The sequence below is a fragment of the Amphibalanus amphitrite genome, unplaced genomic scaffold, assembly GCF_019059575.1.
Source record: "Amphibalanus amphitrite isolate SeventyFive unplaced genomic scaffold, NRLGWU_Aamphi_draft 001738F_arrow, whole genome shotgun sequence".
Classification (NCBI taxonomy): domain Eukaryota; kingdom Metazoa; phylum Arthropoda; class Thecostraca; order Balanomorpha; family Balanidae; genus Amphibalanus; species Amphibalanus amphitrite.
Window position 1 is genome coordinate 96014 of NW_024883231.1, and position 20223 is coordinate 116236.

The following is a 20223-nucleotide window of genomic DNA, read 5'->3' on the forward strand; positions in this document are numbered from 1 at the left end:
AAAAATCGGTCGGATTTTTTTTTTTAGATATCGAGGTTTTAGTGACATCATGATTTCTGAGTTTTCGACCAAAAACGGCATATGTTCAAAAAATCATATAACATCACAGAATAGACATATAAACATGACGAAAACGCCATTAGACTGCCAATACCATGAATAATCAAATGGCTATCTTCGATTTTTGATTATCGTTCCGCATTTTCCAAAATCTTGAACTGAATATTCTTGGCAATTTCTCGTGACTACTTCACGACCATGATACATGCATTTCTTAAATTGAACTTTTTGAACCAAACACGTACACATATGGTAAAATGAATGTCACCATCGTGTTCTACGCCCAAAACTATCCATAAAACGTGTGTCACAGGCTGCGAATATCAGTTTTGATTTTCGGGGATATGTGCCTACCCGGTTGACCTGACCTTGACCCTGACCTATCCTTGACTGACCCCTACATGGAGCTGACACTCTTGTAGGCCTTATATGAAGGATTGTGCACCGTCTTGACAGAGCTTATGACGAGAGGCGCCCATTGCGAGGTCCTGAAGGCTGAAGTCCATGCTACTGAAAGCTCGATTTCAGGTGTTTGACCTGACCTTGACCCGACCTGTGACCTCAACATTCAACTTTAAAGTATTCATCTGAAGCGTCCTGTCGCGTTCTTCCGTTTGCCGCCTCGTGCGTTTCGCTGCGCCTATTGGTTCTCGAGCTATCGGCTGGGGGCGTTTAACGCCCCCCCCTCCCCCAGCAAACGGTGGGGGCGAAATACCCCAGCAACTGCCGGGTTATGTTCGTACACCAGTATAGCGCCTTTTGGGGCGACTAACGGAGCGAGCGAGGGGGTGAGTCTTGCACGTGCGAAATTTCGAGGGGGTACTTCCAACTGACTTGTGCACGGCACCCTACTGACCGGTTTCTAGCGATGTGCCAAATTTGAGCACAATCGGCCCAGCCGTTCTCGAGATCTGGGAGCGGCACCCTGCACGTGCGCACGTGCAAAATGGGTCCCAACTGACTTGTGCACGGCACCCTACTAACTGGTCCCTAACCGTGTACCAAATTTGAGCGGCATCGGTCCAGCCGTTCTCGAGATCTGGAAACGACCCCTGCACGTGCGCACGTGCAGCAGCACCCCAACTCTGGCACATGGATATGCAGTGCCTAGTGGGTGCCTACCTACATGCCAACTTTCAGCGCAATCGGCCAAGTAGTTACCGAGATATTGCAACAATTACAAAACTGACACCTCTTCGTTTTGCACGTGGCACGTGCATATAAAGGGGTCACCTATATGCATCGGGAATAGTCCAATACTTGGTAGAAGGAATGAAGCTACCCAACAAAAATTACCGCGTGTAAATCGGTCAAGTGGTTGCTGAGATATAAGCCTCGCAAAAGCGTCCGCACGGCCGGCCGGCCCGCTCATACTCAGAAATTTTCGTTAATCTAAGGAAAGACTTGGCTCGCTCCGTAATTACTTTGAGTCATGGCAAAGCATGTTTGTTAAATATTATGTATAGGATGTTCTACAATAATAGATATTGAAGATAGGTGGTGACATTTGGTGCAGATTTGGTGCATATTTGGTCAAATAAGGTTCATTACGTTTCTCAGCAGTTATTAGTTGGGTTGCACTATATAGTTGCTTATGTACCTGATCTTTCAAATTATCAGACATTGTTTTCGGTATGTACCCTGAAATAAAATCATGATATGAAGATATTTGTTGTATGTATCAGAGATCTGGTGTAGATTTGGTCAAATTACGCGCGTTCGCCAGAAAGCAGAGCCCGTCGTGAAAACGGCTATGAATAGAGAAATTGAAGATATCAGTTGCTTTACAAGGATTGGCTCTATCACGCACATTTGTCCAGTTTATAAAGTGTATCCCCTACAAAAAAAAAACAGGCAAAAATAAGATAACAGTGACCTCATTTCTATTTGGACTTCATACTGATCTGCATTGTGCATTCGTTTGCAAATGGCAATATCATCAAGTTTAGCTTAGAATTCCCAGCGGAGAAATGTATTAGCTAGCTTTATATTCCCTCTTTTGAGACAGGGGGACACGGAAGAAGTTAAGTAAGTACATAAGTCAAACAAGAAGCAATACAATTACGTTTCCATGACAGGATTAGATCTAAATCGATTTAGAACTGCGAAGAAAGTCGGCTTAATGACTCACCTAAACGTTGATTTTAGTTCCTGACGAATATTTAAGGCCGGAACACAGCACTCGCTTGCAAATCGCGTCGAACTCGCGTCAAGCGCGGAAATCGCTTCGTCCGCTGTGTTTTCACTTGCAATTCAGCTCGCAACCCGCGTCGAAAACGCGTCTCGCTTGGAAAACGCTTTACGCTCACAACTCGCGGCTGAAACGCGTTGATTATTGATTACACTTGACCTTTGCACGTGACATCTTAGCATATCCATGCGTCTGTTTCATGACAAAATTTTATGCGGCGTTCTTTCGATGAAAATTTTTTAGCTTTGGTATTTTAAATGACCTTCTCCTCGATCATTAATTAAAATCAGCACAGGTTAAATGTTACTTTCTTTTGTAAGAAATTCCTTAAAAAACAGTTGATGCCATGCCACACAGGTAGTTCATCATGCCACATTGGAACTTAACTTTAATTTGTTCAATCAATTTTATTATTTTAGTCAGTATTTGTTTGCCACGTATCATGGTCATTGGTCACAATCGGTTGTTCAGAAGTTTTTCAAGCGAATACAACACCGCTCTTGCAAATCTAACAACTGTTATCGTTCAATCTAATCTAGCAATTCATTCAATCTAATAATCCAACGATTACCATCCGTAAGTAAACTACATGTTTCTCCTTTTGCGTTATGCAAATCACAGGATATACTTAACCCTCGCCCGCACATGCCATTTTCCCATCCTAGAACGCACATGGGGGGGGGGGGGGAGGTGTGCCATTCCCCCGCGCCATTTCGTTCCTGTTGGAGATAGAGCTTCGCGGTAGAGACCAGAAAGATTCTTTGGGAAGAGACAAATCCAATGATTCCCAGTTTTACCTTCTCAGGTCAGTCGTGGACCTTCCAGGTCAGGTCAAACTAAAAAAAATGTTGTTTTGGGTCACCGTTGCATATCAAGTGCGCTGCTCATCATATAGGTACCGGGCGATGACGATGCCGTTTTGTGGTGCCAAGCCAGCTAGAACCTTTTTGTCACACTATCCGATCAGGTTTTTGCTGCTGAGGTCATTTCAGGTCAAGTTAGGTCAAGGTCAATGATATGTGTTTGCATGTCTGTGAGTGTATGCGAGATACTGATGTGTGCACCGATTGTTTATGTGTCCATATTACATGAGATCATGAAATGAGAAGGTTTTACCAAAGATACAGTCAAAAAAACTTCACGAAAAGTAAATTCATCTTGCCTAAATCGCAATGATTTTAGATGATGTAGGGGTGGAGACTCGAGCCCGGTCCTGTGGGTCTGTCGCTATCTCCCCCTTTATCAGCTACTTTACTCTACATATGACAAGTGGTTGGCTGGGACGTCTCCCTTGTGCCGTTAACCCGTCTGCCACCCGGGCCACGTGTCATTCTACATGTGCATCTACGGTGGGGCCGTTTACTCGAGTGGTTCAGTGGTGAATGCTCGCCATTTGGTAGCCACGCGGTGGGTAGCGTGCCGATGGCTATACTAATCTAATGAGCACCAAACCCTTAAGCCAACTAAAGTTAACTGGCAAAACTAAAGTACCGACATAAAATTGCTTCCACTCTTTTATTCCTCCTTCTCGTATTCCTCCATGAAAAGTTGATATCGATTTTGCAAGTGGCTGCGATGGTCAAGTGGCCCAAGGAGCGGGTTCGGTTTTTGGTAGGGGAGGATGGGGTAATTTGGCCGCTTTTTTAGGAAGCGCTGTAGCTGGGAAGTTGGCGACAGACTTCTGCACTCTCTCAAGGCTGGCAGGTGTAGCATTCATTTTACTTTCTTATACAGCAAGCTGAAAATGATAGAGCAACTGCTTATGCCTGAATTTTGTCGTTCTACAAAGGTTTGCAAAGCGGCTTAATTGCCCCTCTAGCAGGGTTATTTGGCCGGTGGGGTACGGGTAGAGCAATTTGGCCGGTGTTAATTTGAGGCCTGGATTTTATGTTACGGGCAAGTCAGCTTCAGCGCCAGCAATGACATGTGTCCCTTACGCATTTTTAGGCTGACTCGATGTCGGACTTATCTTCGAATGATTTTGACTCAGGTCTTATTTCAGCATTTTCCTGCACAACTGAAAATGCGCTTCCTTAGCATACACTGCTAAATCAAACATTTGCATTTTATTTGTGGTGAGAAAACGTTAACCCTCGCCGGCCGAGGGGGGGGGGGCGGGTGCCGCCCCCCATAGGTTTTTTCGCGATAGCTCCGAGCACGCTGGCGATAGAGAGCTGAAACTTGGAATACCTGACCTTTGATTCAAGCCGGATCTTTTGACACCAACTGCATTTTTGGGTCAGGTCAGGTCACTGACCTATGACGTCATAAGTGAACCTCTGCACGGTCTTCAGATGTCGCAACTTTGCAACGCCCTCACTGCCAGAGGAGATGCCACAGGGAAATAAAACTTGCAGAATCTAGTATCCATTATGAGTCTCACAACTTGTATATCTCGGATTTTTTCTAGAGGTCATATGAGGTCAGGTCATTTTCATGACCTCTCCATTATAAGTCAATGGGGAAAAATGAAAACTGCTATTCTGGCGCCGGGAACGATCTCCAACTATCTTAAGTACACATAATCAGGATTTGATGCACTCCTTGCAAGGTAAGATGCGTCACTTTTGCAATGTTGACCTTGCGTGACGTCATTTATGACGTCATCAAGGTCATATTAGTTTTTCGTCAATAACTCTTGAGCAAATTGAGCTAGCGAGTCAAGAAAGCCACCAATGGACTCAGGAAGACCTGCCGAATCGAATGACATGCGACATGACCTCTTTCGACCAACTTCGTGACCTGGGGGTGCTGACCTGACCTTGACCTGAGGTCAACACCCTAAGTTGAACTGACCCAAACAAAAAGTATATCATTCGACGCGCCTGATCGAGGCGATCACGATGCTGCCAAAATCGCGGCTCTGCGGCCGTTTTTTGCGAAGTTTTTCACCAAAAACTGAACCGTACCTTGGGCACTTGACCTGACCTCAGAGGTCACCGGTTGACCTAGGACCTTAAAATTGGGTACCAATCTCTGTGTCTCGTAACGGCGCACACGCTCGTTTTTTTTTTCGCGACGCGCTAGCTCCACCAGGGGCGAAACGGCGGAGGGGGGGGGGTCGTACCCCCCTCGGCCGGCGCGTATGTAGAAAACCAATAGGTCCGGCGAGGGTTAACTGTTTATTCTAGTAAGGAAATAATCGACTAATTTCAATTAAAAAAGTCTTAGCAATCAAAGAAACTACTCAACCCAGTCTCAAATCCTCACATCTCATACGCCTCCGATGTCTGCAAACGAGTTGTTAATAGTGTTTACTAGCTGGAGATGTGACTATCAGTTTGGTTTGAGCAGATCCCTAGCAACGTTGTCGTGCTGCTTTGCGCAGTGTCTTGATGAGCCCCTAGGAGACAGACTGTGCCACAATGCCACCGCCAACGGCTATAAACCCAACCAGCTCGGTACGGCGACCTTATCATTATGTACATAGGTTGCGGAACCGGGATGGGGGGCACCGGGGCACCGTGCCCCCCTTGATTTTGCCATTTTAACATTAGCCCTATGGGTATTGCATGGAAAGGATGGGCAGTGCCCCCCCCCCTTAATTGAAGGTGTTTCGCCGCTACTGCTTATCAAGTCGGCCGTTCCAGCATAGCGATCCTGAGAGCACCGTCAAGGCTTTTCCACTAGCACCGGCAAAATTACCCCGCATTGCCACTCTGAAAAGTTTTGTCTACAAAGTACCTAGTTATGGTTTTACGGAAATACATGAAATTACTCTTGAAAACGCTGAACATCCTAAGCAATGGGACCACAATGTCAAAATTTGTCTACAGCCCGAATTCTACACGCCAGGCATATAATTTTTCGAACGGAAGCAAATGTTACCATTTTCTAATCAAATTTATGTTTTACGAAGGGGAGATTTTTGAAAAATTTTCCACGGATTCCTCATTTTATGTTGCCCGCAGTACAAGATACGTTTAAGATTTTTTTAAACATCGAAATATAAAAACTAAACAATTTAATACGTTGTACGTATAGAATTGTCAATCAAATGAATACCGATGTGCTGAAAGCGGGAGGCCACGCCAGTATTTAGTTAAAATTGCCGTATGCCAAGGTGCTTTATTTGGTTTCCATGGTTACTGACGCTATTACGCTTGCATTTCGCGAGCAGAGAAGCTGAAAAGTTGAAACAGATTCAACTTTTCATCTTGCAAATCGCGCCGGACTGATTTTGCTTGCGTTTCGCTTGCGTTTCGCTCGCGTTTTCCGAGCAGGATCCGGCGTGATTTCGCGGCGTAAAAGCGAGACGTCCTGCGTGTTGGGAGCTGAAAATATGCCATGTATTGCAATGGGAAAAGCGAGACGCGATTTGCGAGCTTAAATGCTGTGTTCCGGCCTTTAGCGTCTGGCCTTGACTCACTGTGTAATGTGTATTGTTTGGGTAATAGCAAAAAAGTTACAACAATGATCAGTCAGGGTACGAGAAACTGTGATTTTCACAAAATACGGTGACATTGGCAATTGAAAAATTATTAGCGCTTGTCAGACACTGGCCACTGGCCAGACCACATGCACTTCGTTGCGTGTACAGTCTGTCTTAAAAGTACCGCGCAAAGTGACGGTGGATCCATCGAGCCTGACTGAGGAAGGGCCTGCTAAATTTGGGTCACCGAAGCAATTGACATCCTCGTCCATTCCCTAGGTCAAATGGTCGGTGACTTTCAAATTAAAGCAGACCCTTTCTCGGTCAGGCTTGATGGATCCACCGCCACTTTGCGCGGTACTTTTAAGACAGACTGTACATGGATAGAACTGTTGAAGCTTGCATTTATTTCTGTTGGTAGCTGTTTATGCGATTCTTTGAAAAATGTTTGATAGTAAACACTGTTCAGATGTTTTATCATGCAGTTGTAATAATCTATTTTGAGGCTTAGGTGTCTGTTTTGACTGAAGAGCTGATTGTTATGAAATACATTCTGACGATATCATATGAGGTTCGAAGATCATTTTGACCTAGGGTGATGGCGTCATACAGGGATCGATCGGCACCACCACAGGCCATCGGAACGGATCCAGAATATTGATACTGGGTGATATCCATTATCCACTGTCCTGCTGGTTATTTGACTGACACGGTTCATTGACTGGCTGAAACTCACCTTATATCTGTTGCATGCTGACTGCTGTACAATGCTGCCACAGCTTGGTCGATGACGTACATGTCATTGTATCATTTATAATAATATTTCATTTATTTCAACTCAACAATTTGTTTATAACACGGCATCATATTTATCCCTATCCAGTGCTGTATGTCGTTGTCGTTGTTGTGTAATTGCAGGTGTTTATTAAACATTGTTGTTCCGGCCGTTAACCCATTCTCGAAGGGTTTGATTGATTCGCGCCGAAATAAAGATGCCAAATTGGTAGACTTGGATGTTTGGGATTTAGGGGGAGGGGTCTCGAATGCAGTACGACCCACATTTTTCTGTGAAAGACTCACAGAAAAATGGAAATTCGTTCGTAAGTCCTCTTCTTCATTGCATCTTTCTTACTAAGCTCAAATCGTTCAATGTAGTCAACCGTTGATGTTTCGAGCACCTCAAGATGAAAGTCCCATCCAGTTGGCCCTGAAACAAAGGCGGTTGCATAAAATAGGAAAGGGTACAGAAAACTAGGAAATATTGTATAACATCAATAAAACAGTAATAACCTTTTTCATCAGTGTTTTGCAAGAATGTTATGAAACCTGGGAAACAATAAGGAATCTAATGCTGATTGCAAGTTCAGATGATATGCTACATATCCATTTCACTTTTTAGACACAAGTCTAAAGAAAATCGTGACTTGCTCTATTTTCTACCATGATTGAAACAAGCATAATATTTTATCATAAAATCAACGATAATACGAATAGTTTATTTAAATTTCTATCCATTTAACACCTACCATACAGGTTGTCCCTTCATCATGGCGCTTGCGTAAGCTTACCCACCTTTACGAAGGTTGCACTCTCGGGTGGTGGCGAGGGTTCCTTTTTTCTGATGGATTGTTTGCACGGTTGATGTCCTTCCTAGCACGTTGCGGCCAGTGTGGAGTGCTGTTGCGAACATAGGGGGAGTACGTCAGTCGTATGAAAGGCAGGCGGACTTTGTTGCAGTTCGAGAGTCACGATAGAAAACTGATAGATTAGAAAAGTAAGGCATAGAGGTCAAACTGAGGTCATGTTCGGCGTTTTTTTGGCGAAAAAGTTGTTCACGGATAAAAATCGCAGAAAATCAGGGTTTAAACTTAGCGACTAAAATATTGGACCGTAGGTATAAAAAAGCATGGCAAATAAAATGGCTATCTCGAAATTTCTCAAATATAAAAATCTGTAGATCTAGGGATTTTCTAACTCAAAATTTAGATTTATTGAGTTTTTTTAAATTGGGGTAATTTTCGAGAAAAAAAAAACGGAGTATGTGTTAGAGAACCCCCTTTCTAGCCTAACACATGCCAAAAATTAACAAAATGTCTCTAAAACTGTCTGAAATATAGCCATTTGAATGACTGAAAAAGTAGCGACTGTTCTTATGACGTCACAATATTTTCGGTATTTGTGCTTGAAATAAGTCAGGATTAATATCAATGATTCTTATCAACCTCTTGCTGACTGAATATGATCCTTTACGTGACTTAACCCTCGCATGTGTGCGGCGTTTGCCAGCTTCTAATGTGTGTGTGTGGGGGGGTCGGTTGGACCCCCCCCTTGCCGTTTGGCCCCTGATCGAGCTAGAGCTTCGCGGAAAAAACGAGCGTGTTGCCCGTGACGAGATGAAGCCGATGATACCCAATTTTAAGGTCCTAGGTCATTGGTTGACCTTCCAGGTCAGGTCAATGACCCAAAGTCGGGAAAATCGGGACTTGTTAGAAATGTTGTGTTGTTGTCTCCGACGCCAACAGTCCTCAGACTTGCACTCTCATTTATTGCGTCCGCTCCCGGTCACCGACTCCAACACCCTGACCGCCTCTCGGCGGCGACCCAGCACCGCGCCGGCCGCGCAGGGCCACGCCCCTGACATTCGGGGCCGCGCCATAAACCACGGGCGTCGCGGTTCCTACGCCCGCGGTCGGGCCCGCGCCACAAGGGCCGAGGAGCCACCGCCTACGCCGCTATAACTTAACTACGCCACACTCCTCCCCCCTAAAGAAATTGCCCCTACAGGATGGTCCTCCTGAGTAACATTAACGGTACACTTTCAAAACGACACAAAACGAGGCAACCACACATCATGTCAACATGAACACTCTCGCTGCGCTGAGCAGTCACCGAACAGCAAACATGACAATGTCTCCCAACGTTACCGCCGCTGCTGCACTGCTGCTGCCGCTGCTATTGCTGGTGCCGCTACTGCCGCTGATGCCGCTCGTGGAGTGATGCCCCGTCTTCTTAACCACTTCCAAGGTATCCCGTGGGAGCAGGTCACTGATCTTCCGGCAGCCCTCTGGGATCAGATGGACCCCATCTGGGAGGTATACCATGGGATGCTGCCTCCGCCGCCTGTGAGTTAGCCTGTGGCCGGGCTTGCCCTCCTTTAAACAGATTCGCAGAATTGAACAGCTAGCGCCTGGAATCGCTCTGGTGGTCTTACTACCCTGCCCGACCGGGTTTTGTAATAGCGGTTGCCCTCTACCTGCTCTGTCCGCGCAGCTCCACTTTCCTGTGCCCTTGGCTGAAGGAGTTCCCTTTCTTCCACCTCTGCCTCCAGGCTGTCATCATCCCGAGACTCGTAAAATGACAGCCGACTGCTCCGACACCACGGTGTCCCCCGCTTGGCATGCTCATTCCGTTTACTATTTGCAGATGCTGACCCATCAGCCATCCCCTGAGGTGGTCGAGCGTCCTTCGTCCCAGCTCCTGTTATCTGGCGACCTCGCCTGCGGAAAATCCTGCTCGAGAAGGCTGGTTTCAACCGGTTGTGGTGCACATTCGTCATTCTGCCTCCTGGCCCTTGCACCTTGTGCACCACACTCTGCTCTCCATACGATTTAACGATGGTGGCCGGCCCCTTGTATGGGAGGCCAAGCTTTGGCTTACCTCCCGCTGCCGCCGTAGGGTCTGTCACCCACACCTTGTCTCCCGCCTTGTAACCAGTAAGGTGCGCTTTCTTATCGCATCGTCCTTTCATCTTCCTGGCTGCTTCTTCCGATTTGGTTCGAGCGTCCTGGAATGCCTTTTGCAGGGTTCGTGATCGGTCTTCCAAGAAACTTTGGACCTGCACCAGTGGTTCAGGTGGACGGAACTTTGCATCCGCGGGAAGACGGGCTTCCTGTCCATGGACCAGGAAGTAAGGAGTGTATTGTGTTGTTTCGTGTTTCGATGAGTTGTACGCCATAGCCGCTGCTCTGACTTTTAAATCCCAGTCGGAGCCCTGTGGCTCGATAAACTTTGAGACGACGTCCTTGAGCGTCCTCATAAACCGCTCCACCATCCCATCGCTCTCTGGGTGGTACGGTGTTGTTCTTGTCTTTTCGATACCAAGCCTTCTGCATAGTTCCTGGAAAACGGCCGACTCAAACTGCCGCCCTTGGTCTGAATGAAGCCGCTCCGGAACTCCAAAGTCGTACACCCACAACAGCAGGCAGTCTGCCACCGTCTCAGCCTTTTGGTTTTGCATGGGGTAGACTTTTACCATTTTGGAAAAGTAATCCATCATTACCAGGGCGTAGCGGTTCCCTCTGCTAGAGCAGGGCATTTCAGTGATGTCCATTGCCACACGTTCAAACGGTCGGCTCACAAGTTCAGTTTGTAGCGGTGCTCTTGCTGTGGTAGACGACCGGTTCCTGCGCTGACACAATACGCAGGATTTGCAGTAGTCCCGGACCTCTCCGTACGCACCAGGCCAGTAGAACCTCTCCATCACTCGGTCTAGAGTCCTCCGGAAACCCATGTGGCCCGCTGTTTCATCATCATGCAGACTCTGAAGAACTTCTTCCTTCTTGCTCTGTGGGACCAGGATCCTGAAGCTGGTTTCTTCATTGTGTTTCCTCACGATGCCCAAAACATGGTCTCTGATTTCCAGGTTTTCAAAATTTCTGGCAAAAATCCGTCGCTTCCAAGCTCCTTTTGCCTTCGAATCAAACCGATGCACCTCGCCATCCTGCACCCATCGAATGACCTCAGACAGCACCTCGTCTTCTTCCTGGACCGTCCGCCAGTCTGTTTTCGCGAAGCCCTGTCCGCTGTTGGCAGACCTGGACATCTGGCTCGCCTGGTCCTCGGCTTCTCGACAGACGGCTGTCGTTCCGGTTTGGTGCTGACTCTGTTCTGACGTGTCATCTCCATTGCGATTCAGTGAATTTGGCACCTCACCGCTGTCCTGTTCCTTCGCACCCGCGAACGGAACGGAATGGACCGGGGGCATGAGCGACCCTGCTGTTGACTGGACGTCAGGCGCCACCTCTGGCGTCACCTCGCCTCTTGCAGGTCTTCGTGAGAGTGCATCAGCGTTGCCGTGACTCTCGCCCGGTCTGATCTCGACCTCGAACTCATAGGAGCTGAGCTCGACTGCCCAGCGACCTCTTCTGCCCGTAGCGTCGTTTTCAATCACAATCGACTTTGGTAAGTTTCTCAAAGGTTTGTGGTCTGTGCACACCGTAAACGGCGAGCCAACCAGATATTGGCGGAAGTGGCGTATCGACCACACAATTGCCCAAAGCTCCTTGTCATAAGTTGGCCATCTTTTTTCCGACTTAGACAGCACTTTACTGGCGTAGGCGACCACATGATCCTCACCATCGACTGTCTCGGTGAGGACTGCGCCTATCGACGCGTTGCACGCATCGGTGTCCAGCCTGAATTTGCCTCGGAACGTGGGCAGTCGTAGCACCGGTGCGGAGGTCAGCACGTATTTCATCCTTTCAAAGGCGTTCAACAGCTCGGGTGACCAATCGAGCGGGCCCTTTCGCGCTGCAGCCTCTCGTAACAGTCTAGTTTCCTCGGAATACTCTTTGACGAACTTGCTGTAGTAGCCACACAAGCCCAGGAAGCTCAGTAGCTCATCAGCGTTTTGAGGTTGTGGCCACTGAGCCACCTTTTCCACGTTTCTCGGGTCTGGAAGTATTCCTCCCGACATGACCTTGTGTCCCAAGAAGGTCACTTCCTGCCTCCCCAGGAGACACTTGCTCGGCTTCAGCTTCATGCCAGCTCCGCGGATCCTGTTGAACATCTCAGTCAGTGTCTCGAGATGGCCCTTTTCAGTGCCGTTGAAGACAATGATGTCATCAATGTAGACCAGGCACGTTTTGTTGTCCATTCCTGCCAAAATGAGTTCCATGAGCTTCTGGAATGTTGGTCCAGCGTTTTTGAGGCCAAAGGCCATGACCTTGAAGTGATGAAGACCCTTGCCTGTTGTAAAAGCGGTCTTTTCTCTGTCCTCTGGAGCTATTTCGACTTGCCAGTATCCTGACGCCATGTCCAGCGAAGAAAAATATTTCGCTTCTGCCAGTGTGTCCAGTGCATCGTCCACTCGGGGAAGGGGATGGGACATCCCCTGAGTGACGCTGTTCACAGCTCGCAGATCCACACAAAATCGGTAGCTTCCATCTTTTTTCCTTACCATCACAATCGGTGAGCACCACGGACTGGTGCTTTCTTCTATGACGCCGTCTCTGAGCATCTCGACCTTTTGTTGTTCCACTTGATCTCGCAGCTTCAGTGGTATTCGGCGAGGCCTCTGCTTGATCGGAGCGGCATCTCCCGTCTTAATTTCATGTTGAGTGAGATGAGTCCTTCCGATATCATCGGCGCCCTTGCTGAATATGTCAGAGAACTCACGCACCAGCGCTTCTAGCTCTCGTTTACCTTCTTCTGACAAGTCACAATTCTCCAAATCCAGACCTGGAACAGTCGTGACTGAAAGCTGTGCTGCATCCTTTGACGCATCTGCCTGCTCGCAGATATCGTACAAGTCCTTTTCTCCTTCCGAGATGGTGAACAACGTTCCTACGTCTGTGTGCTTCATGATTTTAGCCTCGGTCGTGCCGGTATTGACCACTTTGATCGGGATAACCCGATTGTCTCGGACGATCGCCACTGAGCGTGGCACCCATAGATGTTCCGCGTTCTTCTTCTCACATGGCTCTAAGACTCCCTGGAAGCTCTGGCCTGGGTCCATTTGCGACCCACCGTTCAAAGGTTCGACTTTTGCCAGTACGAACGCTTCTGAACGTGGAGGAATGATCGATGTCTGCAGAATGCGTACCCTTGATCTGCTCGGTTGAACTTCACTGTAAGATGGCAGCGGAATTCTCAATTTCCCAATGCGGCACTCGCCTGCCTCATCGTCCAGAACCGAGCGATACCGACACGCGAAATCTCGCCCCAGTACCAGGTCTACAATGAGGCCTCGTGTCACCGCCACTTTGCAGGTGAATGTTTCCTCTTGGATCCTGAATCCAATCTGTCTACATCCCAGGATGTCAATGTGTTCTCCAGAAGCCCCGAGAACAGAGGAGGCTGACCGTTGATCAATCAACCGGTCGCCCTGCTCCTCCAATGAGTTGGCCAGCTCTTCATTGATCAGTGAGAAGTCCGCTCCAGAGTCCAATAAGGCCCAAATCTGCCTCCCTTCCAACATCACCTTGATCATTGCTGCCGTCTTCCGAGGCTCCTCGCTTTTCCCAGCTGCTTCCCGCCTCCCGGTCGCAGCTGCGCTTAGTTTTCCGACAGATGCTGGCTCTGACGGCTGAGCTCGGGTCGCTTCCGACAGGTAGCCATCCAGTGACCCGCCTTTCCACAGCACATACAAAATGCTTCCGGTCTCTCGGTCACCTTTTGTCTTCTCGGTGAGGCATGCGGACAGTTTCTTCTAAAGTGACCCGGCTCCCCACAGCCGAAGCACCTTGCTTCTATTCTCTTTCTTTGGCGGTCCATTTCGTCCTTTGAACTCTGCGCCTCTCCGATCGCAGCGACGACGCCCAGTACCTCGTCCAGCTTCTCCTGCAGCCTATTAACTTTTTGTTCGAGCTGGTCTGCTGAGCTTGGCGCTTTTGCTACAAGCACCTGGTCGGACGGCCTTTCCTCTGCGTCGCTCGAGCCACCGACGGCTCCGATAGCGGCCAGAGCATCCCGAGTCCGACGGAGACATCGCACCTCTTTTACGGCCTCGTCTAGAGTGCTCAAGGGCTTGTCCATCAATTTTGTCTGTAGCCAAGGCTCCTTTAACCCACGCAAAAATTGACTCACTATAGCCGACTGTAGGTCTGAGAAAGATTTCTCGGGGTAGGCCCTCTTGGCCAACTCCTGGATTCTGTCGCCGAAATCCTCGAATGATTCTCCTGTTTGTCTGATAGCCTGGTTGAGGTCCGAATATGCGTGAATAGTGTTCACGTCTTTCCCAAAGCGTGCGCTTAGAGCTTTCTTGACCTCGGCGTATTGTCTTCGCAGCTCTTCTGGCATTGACGCGCACACGTCCAATGCCTTACCATCTAGGCATATAAATAACGTTTCGAGCCATTCGCTTTTGTCCCCCAGGCCTGCCAATAGCTCAAACCGCTGGATCCAAACATCCCAGCCTTCATCATTACCTCCGTCAAATTTCCTGATCCGGGATGTAAAGCGCAGAAGTTTATCCGACTGGAATTTCTGGCCTGTCTTCTCTTTCTCATCCATTTCTGTTTTGTGCACCGAGTGACAAGCAGAGTACACCTCTCGCTGCCCCCGCCTCCAGGTGAGTTATCGAGTGAGCAGTGGAGTGCACCTCTCACTGACCTCGGCACAAATAAGAATACCAAATAGTCCGGAGCGACGGGTGCCCTAACCGGGATAAGATACTCGGTAGAAGAAGGCAAACGTAGGCTTCTTACCTTCGACCGCGCCAATGTTGTGTTGTTGTCTCCGACGCCAACAGTCCTCAGACTTGCACTCTCATTTATTGCGTCCGCTCCCGGTCACCGACTCCAACACCCTGACCGCCTCTCGGCGGCGACCCAGCACCGCGCCGGCCGCGCAGGGCCACGCCCCTGACATTCGGGGCCGCGCCATAAACCACGGGCGTCGCGGTTCCTACGCCCGCGGTCGGGCCCGCGCCACAAGGGCCGAGGAGCCACCGCCTACGCCGCTATAACTTAACTACGCCACAGAAAGTTGTAAAGTGTGGCTGCTAAGGGGTTTTTCGGGGTGCTGATCACAAATATCGTGTTAGTTTTGATCACAGATGATGTCTTTAAGCATTTAGACTAGGTCAGGTCAGGTCAGGTCAGGTCAACCAGTAGGCGTCGTGACGGGTATTCGTAGTACGTGTCAACCGCCTCTGACAGCTTCGTAACATGTTACGAAGGCACCAAAACTACTTCGTAAATGTTCAAATGGTTGCTAAATTCGAATTCAGCTCCAAAAACTAGCCTAGAAACATGTACAGCTCGAAAAAGTGAACCGAGGTCACCCGAGGTCACCAAAGGTCAATGACCTGACCTGACCTTCAGGTGACCTTGACACCCACCCTAATGCATGGAAGCAACATCAAATCACATGTTTGAACGTTTGAAACCACGAAAAGCTTGCAAACGCGTGGCTAATGCGAGCCGATATACGCAGAATCGCGATTCCGGCCAAACATGGTCTCGGAAAAGAGGTCACAGGTCAAAGGTCATTTGGGTCAGGGTCATGAAATTTTCAAGGTAGGTGTAAAATTGATCAATGTGAGGGTACTGAAAGTTTCGTCGCGATCGGCCGCTTTTTACGCGAGTTATTCGCGAAAAACCATGGGGGGTCCAACCGACCCCCCCCCCTACACATGCGAGGGTTAAGTCAATTTTACGTAAAAAATAGTTTTTCGTTATAAACCGGTATAATTTGACCTTATTTGACCTTCCTATGACGTCATAGGTCCAAGAACAATGGTCAAGGAGGTTTCTATGGATGCATATATATGACATGTCTTCATAAAGACTCGAATTATCACAATTTAATATGCCTTTCCTTCCGATTCAACAAAGTGTTTTCTGATTGGTCGAGGCTGACCCATGTTGTGAGGTTACAGGTCGTCATCCACTCAGATGACTATCCACATGCCAGATCTATCATATACATCATATCCAGACTCATTTTGAAAACTTAGATTTTATTTTATGACCGACTTCTCGTCATTGCAAATTGGACTGATTTGACCTTATTTGACCTTCCTGTGACGTCACAGGTCAAATATCAAGGTCATCGATATATTATCTTGTGTATCTCGATGAGGTCTTTCGATTGCCGTTTGAATTTTTCCGATCCAGCGATTGGTTCTGGATATACCCTTTGCCCCCCCCCCCCCCCAACTGAGGACGTGGAGCCTGCCAGACCTCAACGGGGCGCGGGTTAACGTGGTAAAAATAAAATCATCAGCAGCATGATGTCACTTTGATGGCAGCCTGCGGTGAGCATGAACCATGCGGTGACCAAACTAAGAAAAGGACAGCCATACAGCCATTCATGAAGGAATTTTCATAAAGAACATATTACGGGTTATCATTTCTTTAGGACGTACCTATATACTTCATAGGCCGCAAAGCATATAAAACCGTAAAGTACATGTACATACCTACTCTTTTTACTATGTAGGTAAAAAGAGGCTACAAATACCTACTCACTTTACTTGTCAAAAATTGATGCTACAGCTTTTGAACAGGCTATAAATAATTTTCGCATCCACCCACCTGCAACGTTGCTCTCCGATGACGTTAGCCGCGTCATGGCTATATTGTCGAATACTGAAAATGTAACTTGCGTATATTTACCAGTGTCTCCAATTCGGAGAGACTTCCTCCCTGGAATCATGGAATACATTGATGTGTCACTCAAAAATAGATGAGCTTTGAAAGCAGAGCTTGTCGCGGTAGTTTATGCTACTGCCTACTATCGTACTAAAATTTGTATGTAATCAAATCGATAAAGGTTGTGGCCTTCATTTGAAAGAAAGCAGAAGATGACCTAATTTTGCTTTCAGACAAAACAGTTGATGTGGATTGTGAACTCTGGCTCCTTCCGCTTGATATTCGAAATGTTGGGCAGCTTGGGGCAACTCAAAATCATGATTGCAAAGCTATCCGTCTATGCACTAGAAACTGGAAAATCCGTGAAGCGGTGAAACACAACATAAGATAGCCAGCAATGTTCTCTTGTTAAAAATGTATTTTCCAGGCAATCGTAGGATTCAACAAAATGGCAAAATGTGTATACTCTCAGTTTCCTACGCTTCAGATACGATCACCGTTCAGTAATGATTTAGACACAGACATACCTACCTATCACATATTTGGACTATTTATGAGTATATTGACCTTGACATCGCTCAATATTTCTCTGTGTGTACTATGTGGAAATCCGCATATTTAAAAGTGCATACATTGACACCATAGCATAGCGTGATACAGCAATTTGGTGGTCAGAGCAGCAGCTATCAGCGACGTTTCTATTTGCCACAAATGACAGCACTGGACAATGGATGGTTAACCCCCACCTGTCTGCGGACTGTATCAACGCTGGACATTAGACTGGACCCTCACCTGTGAGAGGACTGTAGCGGCAGTACTGCATCAGGGCCTCCACGTGCTGTGAGACGCTGAAGGAGACCCGGTCCGTGCCCATGGGGCATGCAGCCGGCCATGTGGTCTGTGCTGTGACGTTCCCCAGCTGGGAGGCGCCGGGAGCACAATAGCAGCGCCCACTGTGAAATGAAACGTACATACGTACGTAAGTAGTACAGAAAACGGCAATAATAATACAAAACGCCATACACTATGAATAAACTTTATACTCGCCACATGGTGCTGCTTATGGTTGGATTTATATGACTTATGAGAGCCACTGCGAGTGCCATTACCTCTCTAAGATGGCTGTCAGGAGGTGCTCCTTCTCCATGCACATGCAGAGGCACTGGAGAGCGTCACTGGCAGGGGAGGATACTGCCGTCCACATTGTGCGGTTGGCTGGCCCAGCATGGCAGGTCCCGTTTACCACCGGCTCCACTGAAAACGGTAGAAAAGGACGGCAACTTACGAACTCTCGCATATATAACAATAAACTTCAGCGTCATTTAAGGAAAAAAATCACAAAAAGAAAAATAAGAACTAACTTAATCCAGCTGGTGAACCTAAATTCAAGTCACATACCATGTCCTGATGACCTATGTTGGTAGCTTGGGGATGCAATGTTCGCGCACTTTCTGGAAACTATAGTTGCTACAGAGAGCTGCCAGATGTCAGTGTCCAGTATACTGTGCGTTTCATATTGGCACAATGCTTGTGAGTGAAAACAATATATCTTAGCATGCTAGTTCTCGTTTGGCCGTCCGCTCTCACCGACAAGCGGCGTCCCATTGTCGACATTCTTCTGACGTCTTCGGGTCACACACAGGTCGCTAACCTTTGACCTGGCCACGTGAGAGCGGATTCCTGAATCGTCCGCTAAAAAAGATACAAACAACAACTAATCGCTGTTTTCCCGCTGTTCCCAAAACCAACAAAACACTTTCGGCCACGAAGATGTAGGTAGGTATGCTATATATTTAAAATATATACAAAAATAAAAGTAAGAGACAGTTCGCTTTTCATAAAGTCAAGTAACTTATTTGGCACACACTTGAGGGAATATTGTAATGTAAATTCAATAATCGCCGTTCAGATGAAAGTTGAAACGTTCCGCTTTATTTACTGATCTATTTATCCACACTCCACAGCAAGCTTTTTGCAAACTCTATTTCGAAACATTCCTATATACGAGTACCCTGTAGTACAAAGTTACAAATGCTTCTTTTATGAATCCATGGAGAAAATGGGATAAATGGTAAAACGCACCTGTAACCTTGGAGTGTGAGATGTTACGCTGTTTTCTCCGTTTACCGAAGGCCAGATACTTCGGATTCCCCCCATACGTTGACTCCGTGCTCAAGGTGATATTTTCAGAAGCTGAAATAGAGCGGCAACCGTTTTGTTTGTTTGTTTCGAGTTACACATTCAGAGGGACATTTTTCTTAACCCGCGACCTGGTGGGGGGGGGGGCTATTTTTTGCCCCCCTCCAGACTTTTCGATATATCTCCAGAACCGCTGCGCCGATCGTCACCAAACTTTCAGTTCCCTCCCGGACATCAATTTTACACATTGTGACTAAAATTTTTCCAAAGGCTATGATAGGTTGGCCGGAAATGACGTCAGAGTGACGTCATGTTCTGCCGTTTTCGACCCAAAAAATGGTTTCGCAGGAAGAGCTGTCAGGCCTATAGCTTTGCGAATACAGAAAAATGATAAAGACATAAAAGCTGTAGATTTGACAGGGCTACAAAACTGCGATCTCGGATTTTTGAAATTTTTGGATTTTGACCACCAAAAATCAAAAAATAGATTTTTTGAATATAATAATCGAAAAATCCAAAAAGTTTTTTGAATTTCGCAAAACCGGAATATATGTGATAGTTCTTACCGCCTTCAATCCACATACCAAATTTGAGATTGATACCTCTTTTTTTGGCGAAGTTATAGCGAAAAAACTGTTCAAAATTGATGACGTCAAATTTTCAAACTCAATTTTTAGAAATTCTAGACCCCGTAGCGCAAAACAAAGACCACCATTAGACTCCCCGTGACGAGCCGCATCGAATCAATACCCATTTTATGCAAAACTATCAACTTTAAAATTTGACCTTTTTTCCTGACCTTGACCTGACCTTGACCTGAACTTCACCAGAAAGTGACCTAAGCCGTACCTGATAGTCTTATAACCAACACCATTGAGTTGGAAATGAAAAATTGGCCATAAAACATGTATCACACAACCTTAGTAAAGTTAGGCTCATGTGACCTGACCTGTGACCCTTGGTGACCTGACCTGTGACCTGACCTGGTATTGCCAGTGACCTCTAATAGCAACATATCTACTAGGCAACTGACGCCCTACCGCTGATTCTCGACAAAATGCGTTTTCCTCGGTGTTATAGCGCATTCCCTAGAAGACCCGTGAACGGTGAAACATTTCATCTTTGACCTGACCTGTGACGTCATC

General features: G+C 47.2%; 1 protein-coding gene across 1 annotated transcript; it reads right to left on the reverse strand.

Moving 5' to 3' along the window:
- Positions 1-7437: 7437 nt before the first annotated feature.
- Positions 7438-19129, reverse strand: LOC122374919. The gene is made up of 7 exons (XM_043353978.1): positions 19022-19129; positions 18527-18631; positions 18049-18193; positions 17732-17892; positions 16883-16993; positions 8196-8300; positions 7438-7830 (listed from the first exon to the last, which is right to left on the reverse strand). Exons 3-7 carry the CDS (start codon positions 18141-18143, stop codon positions 7700-7702), a joined length of 603 nt encoding a protein of 200 aa, XP_043209913.1. The 5' UTR covers positions 18144-18193; positions 18527-18631; positions 19022-19129; the 3' UTR covers positions 7438-7699.
- Between the last annotated feature and the right edge of the window lie 1094 nt (positions 19130-20223).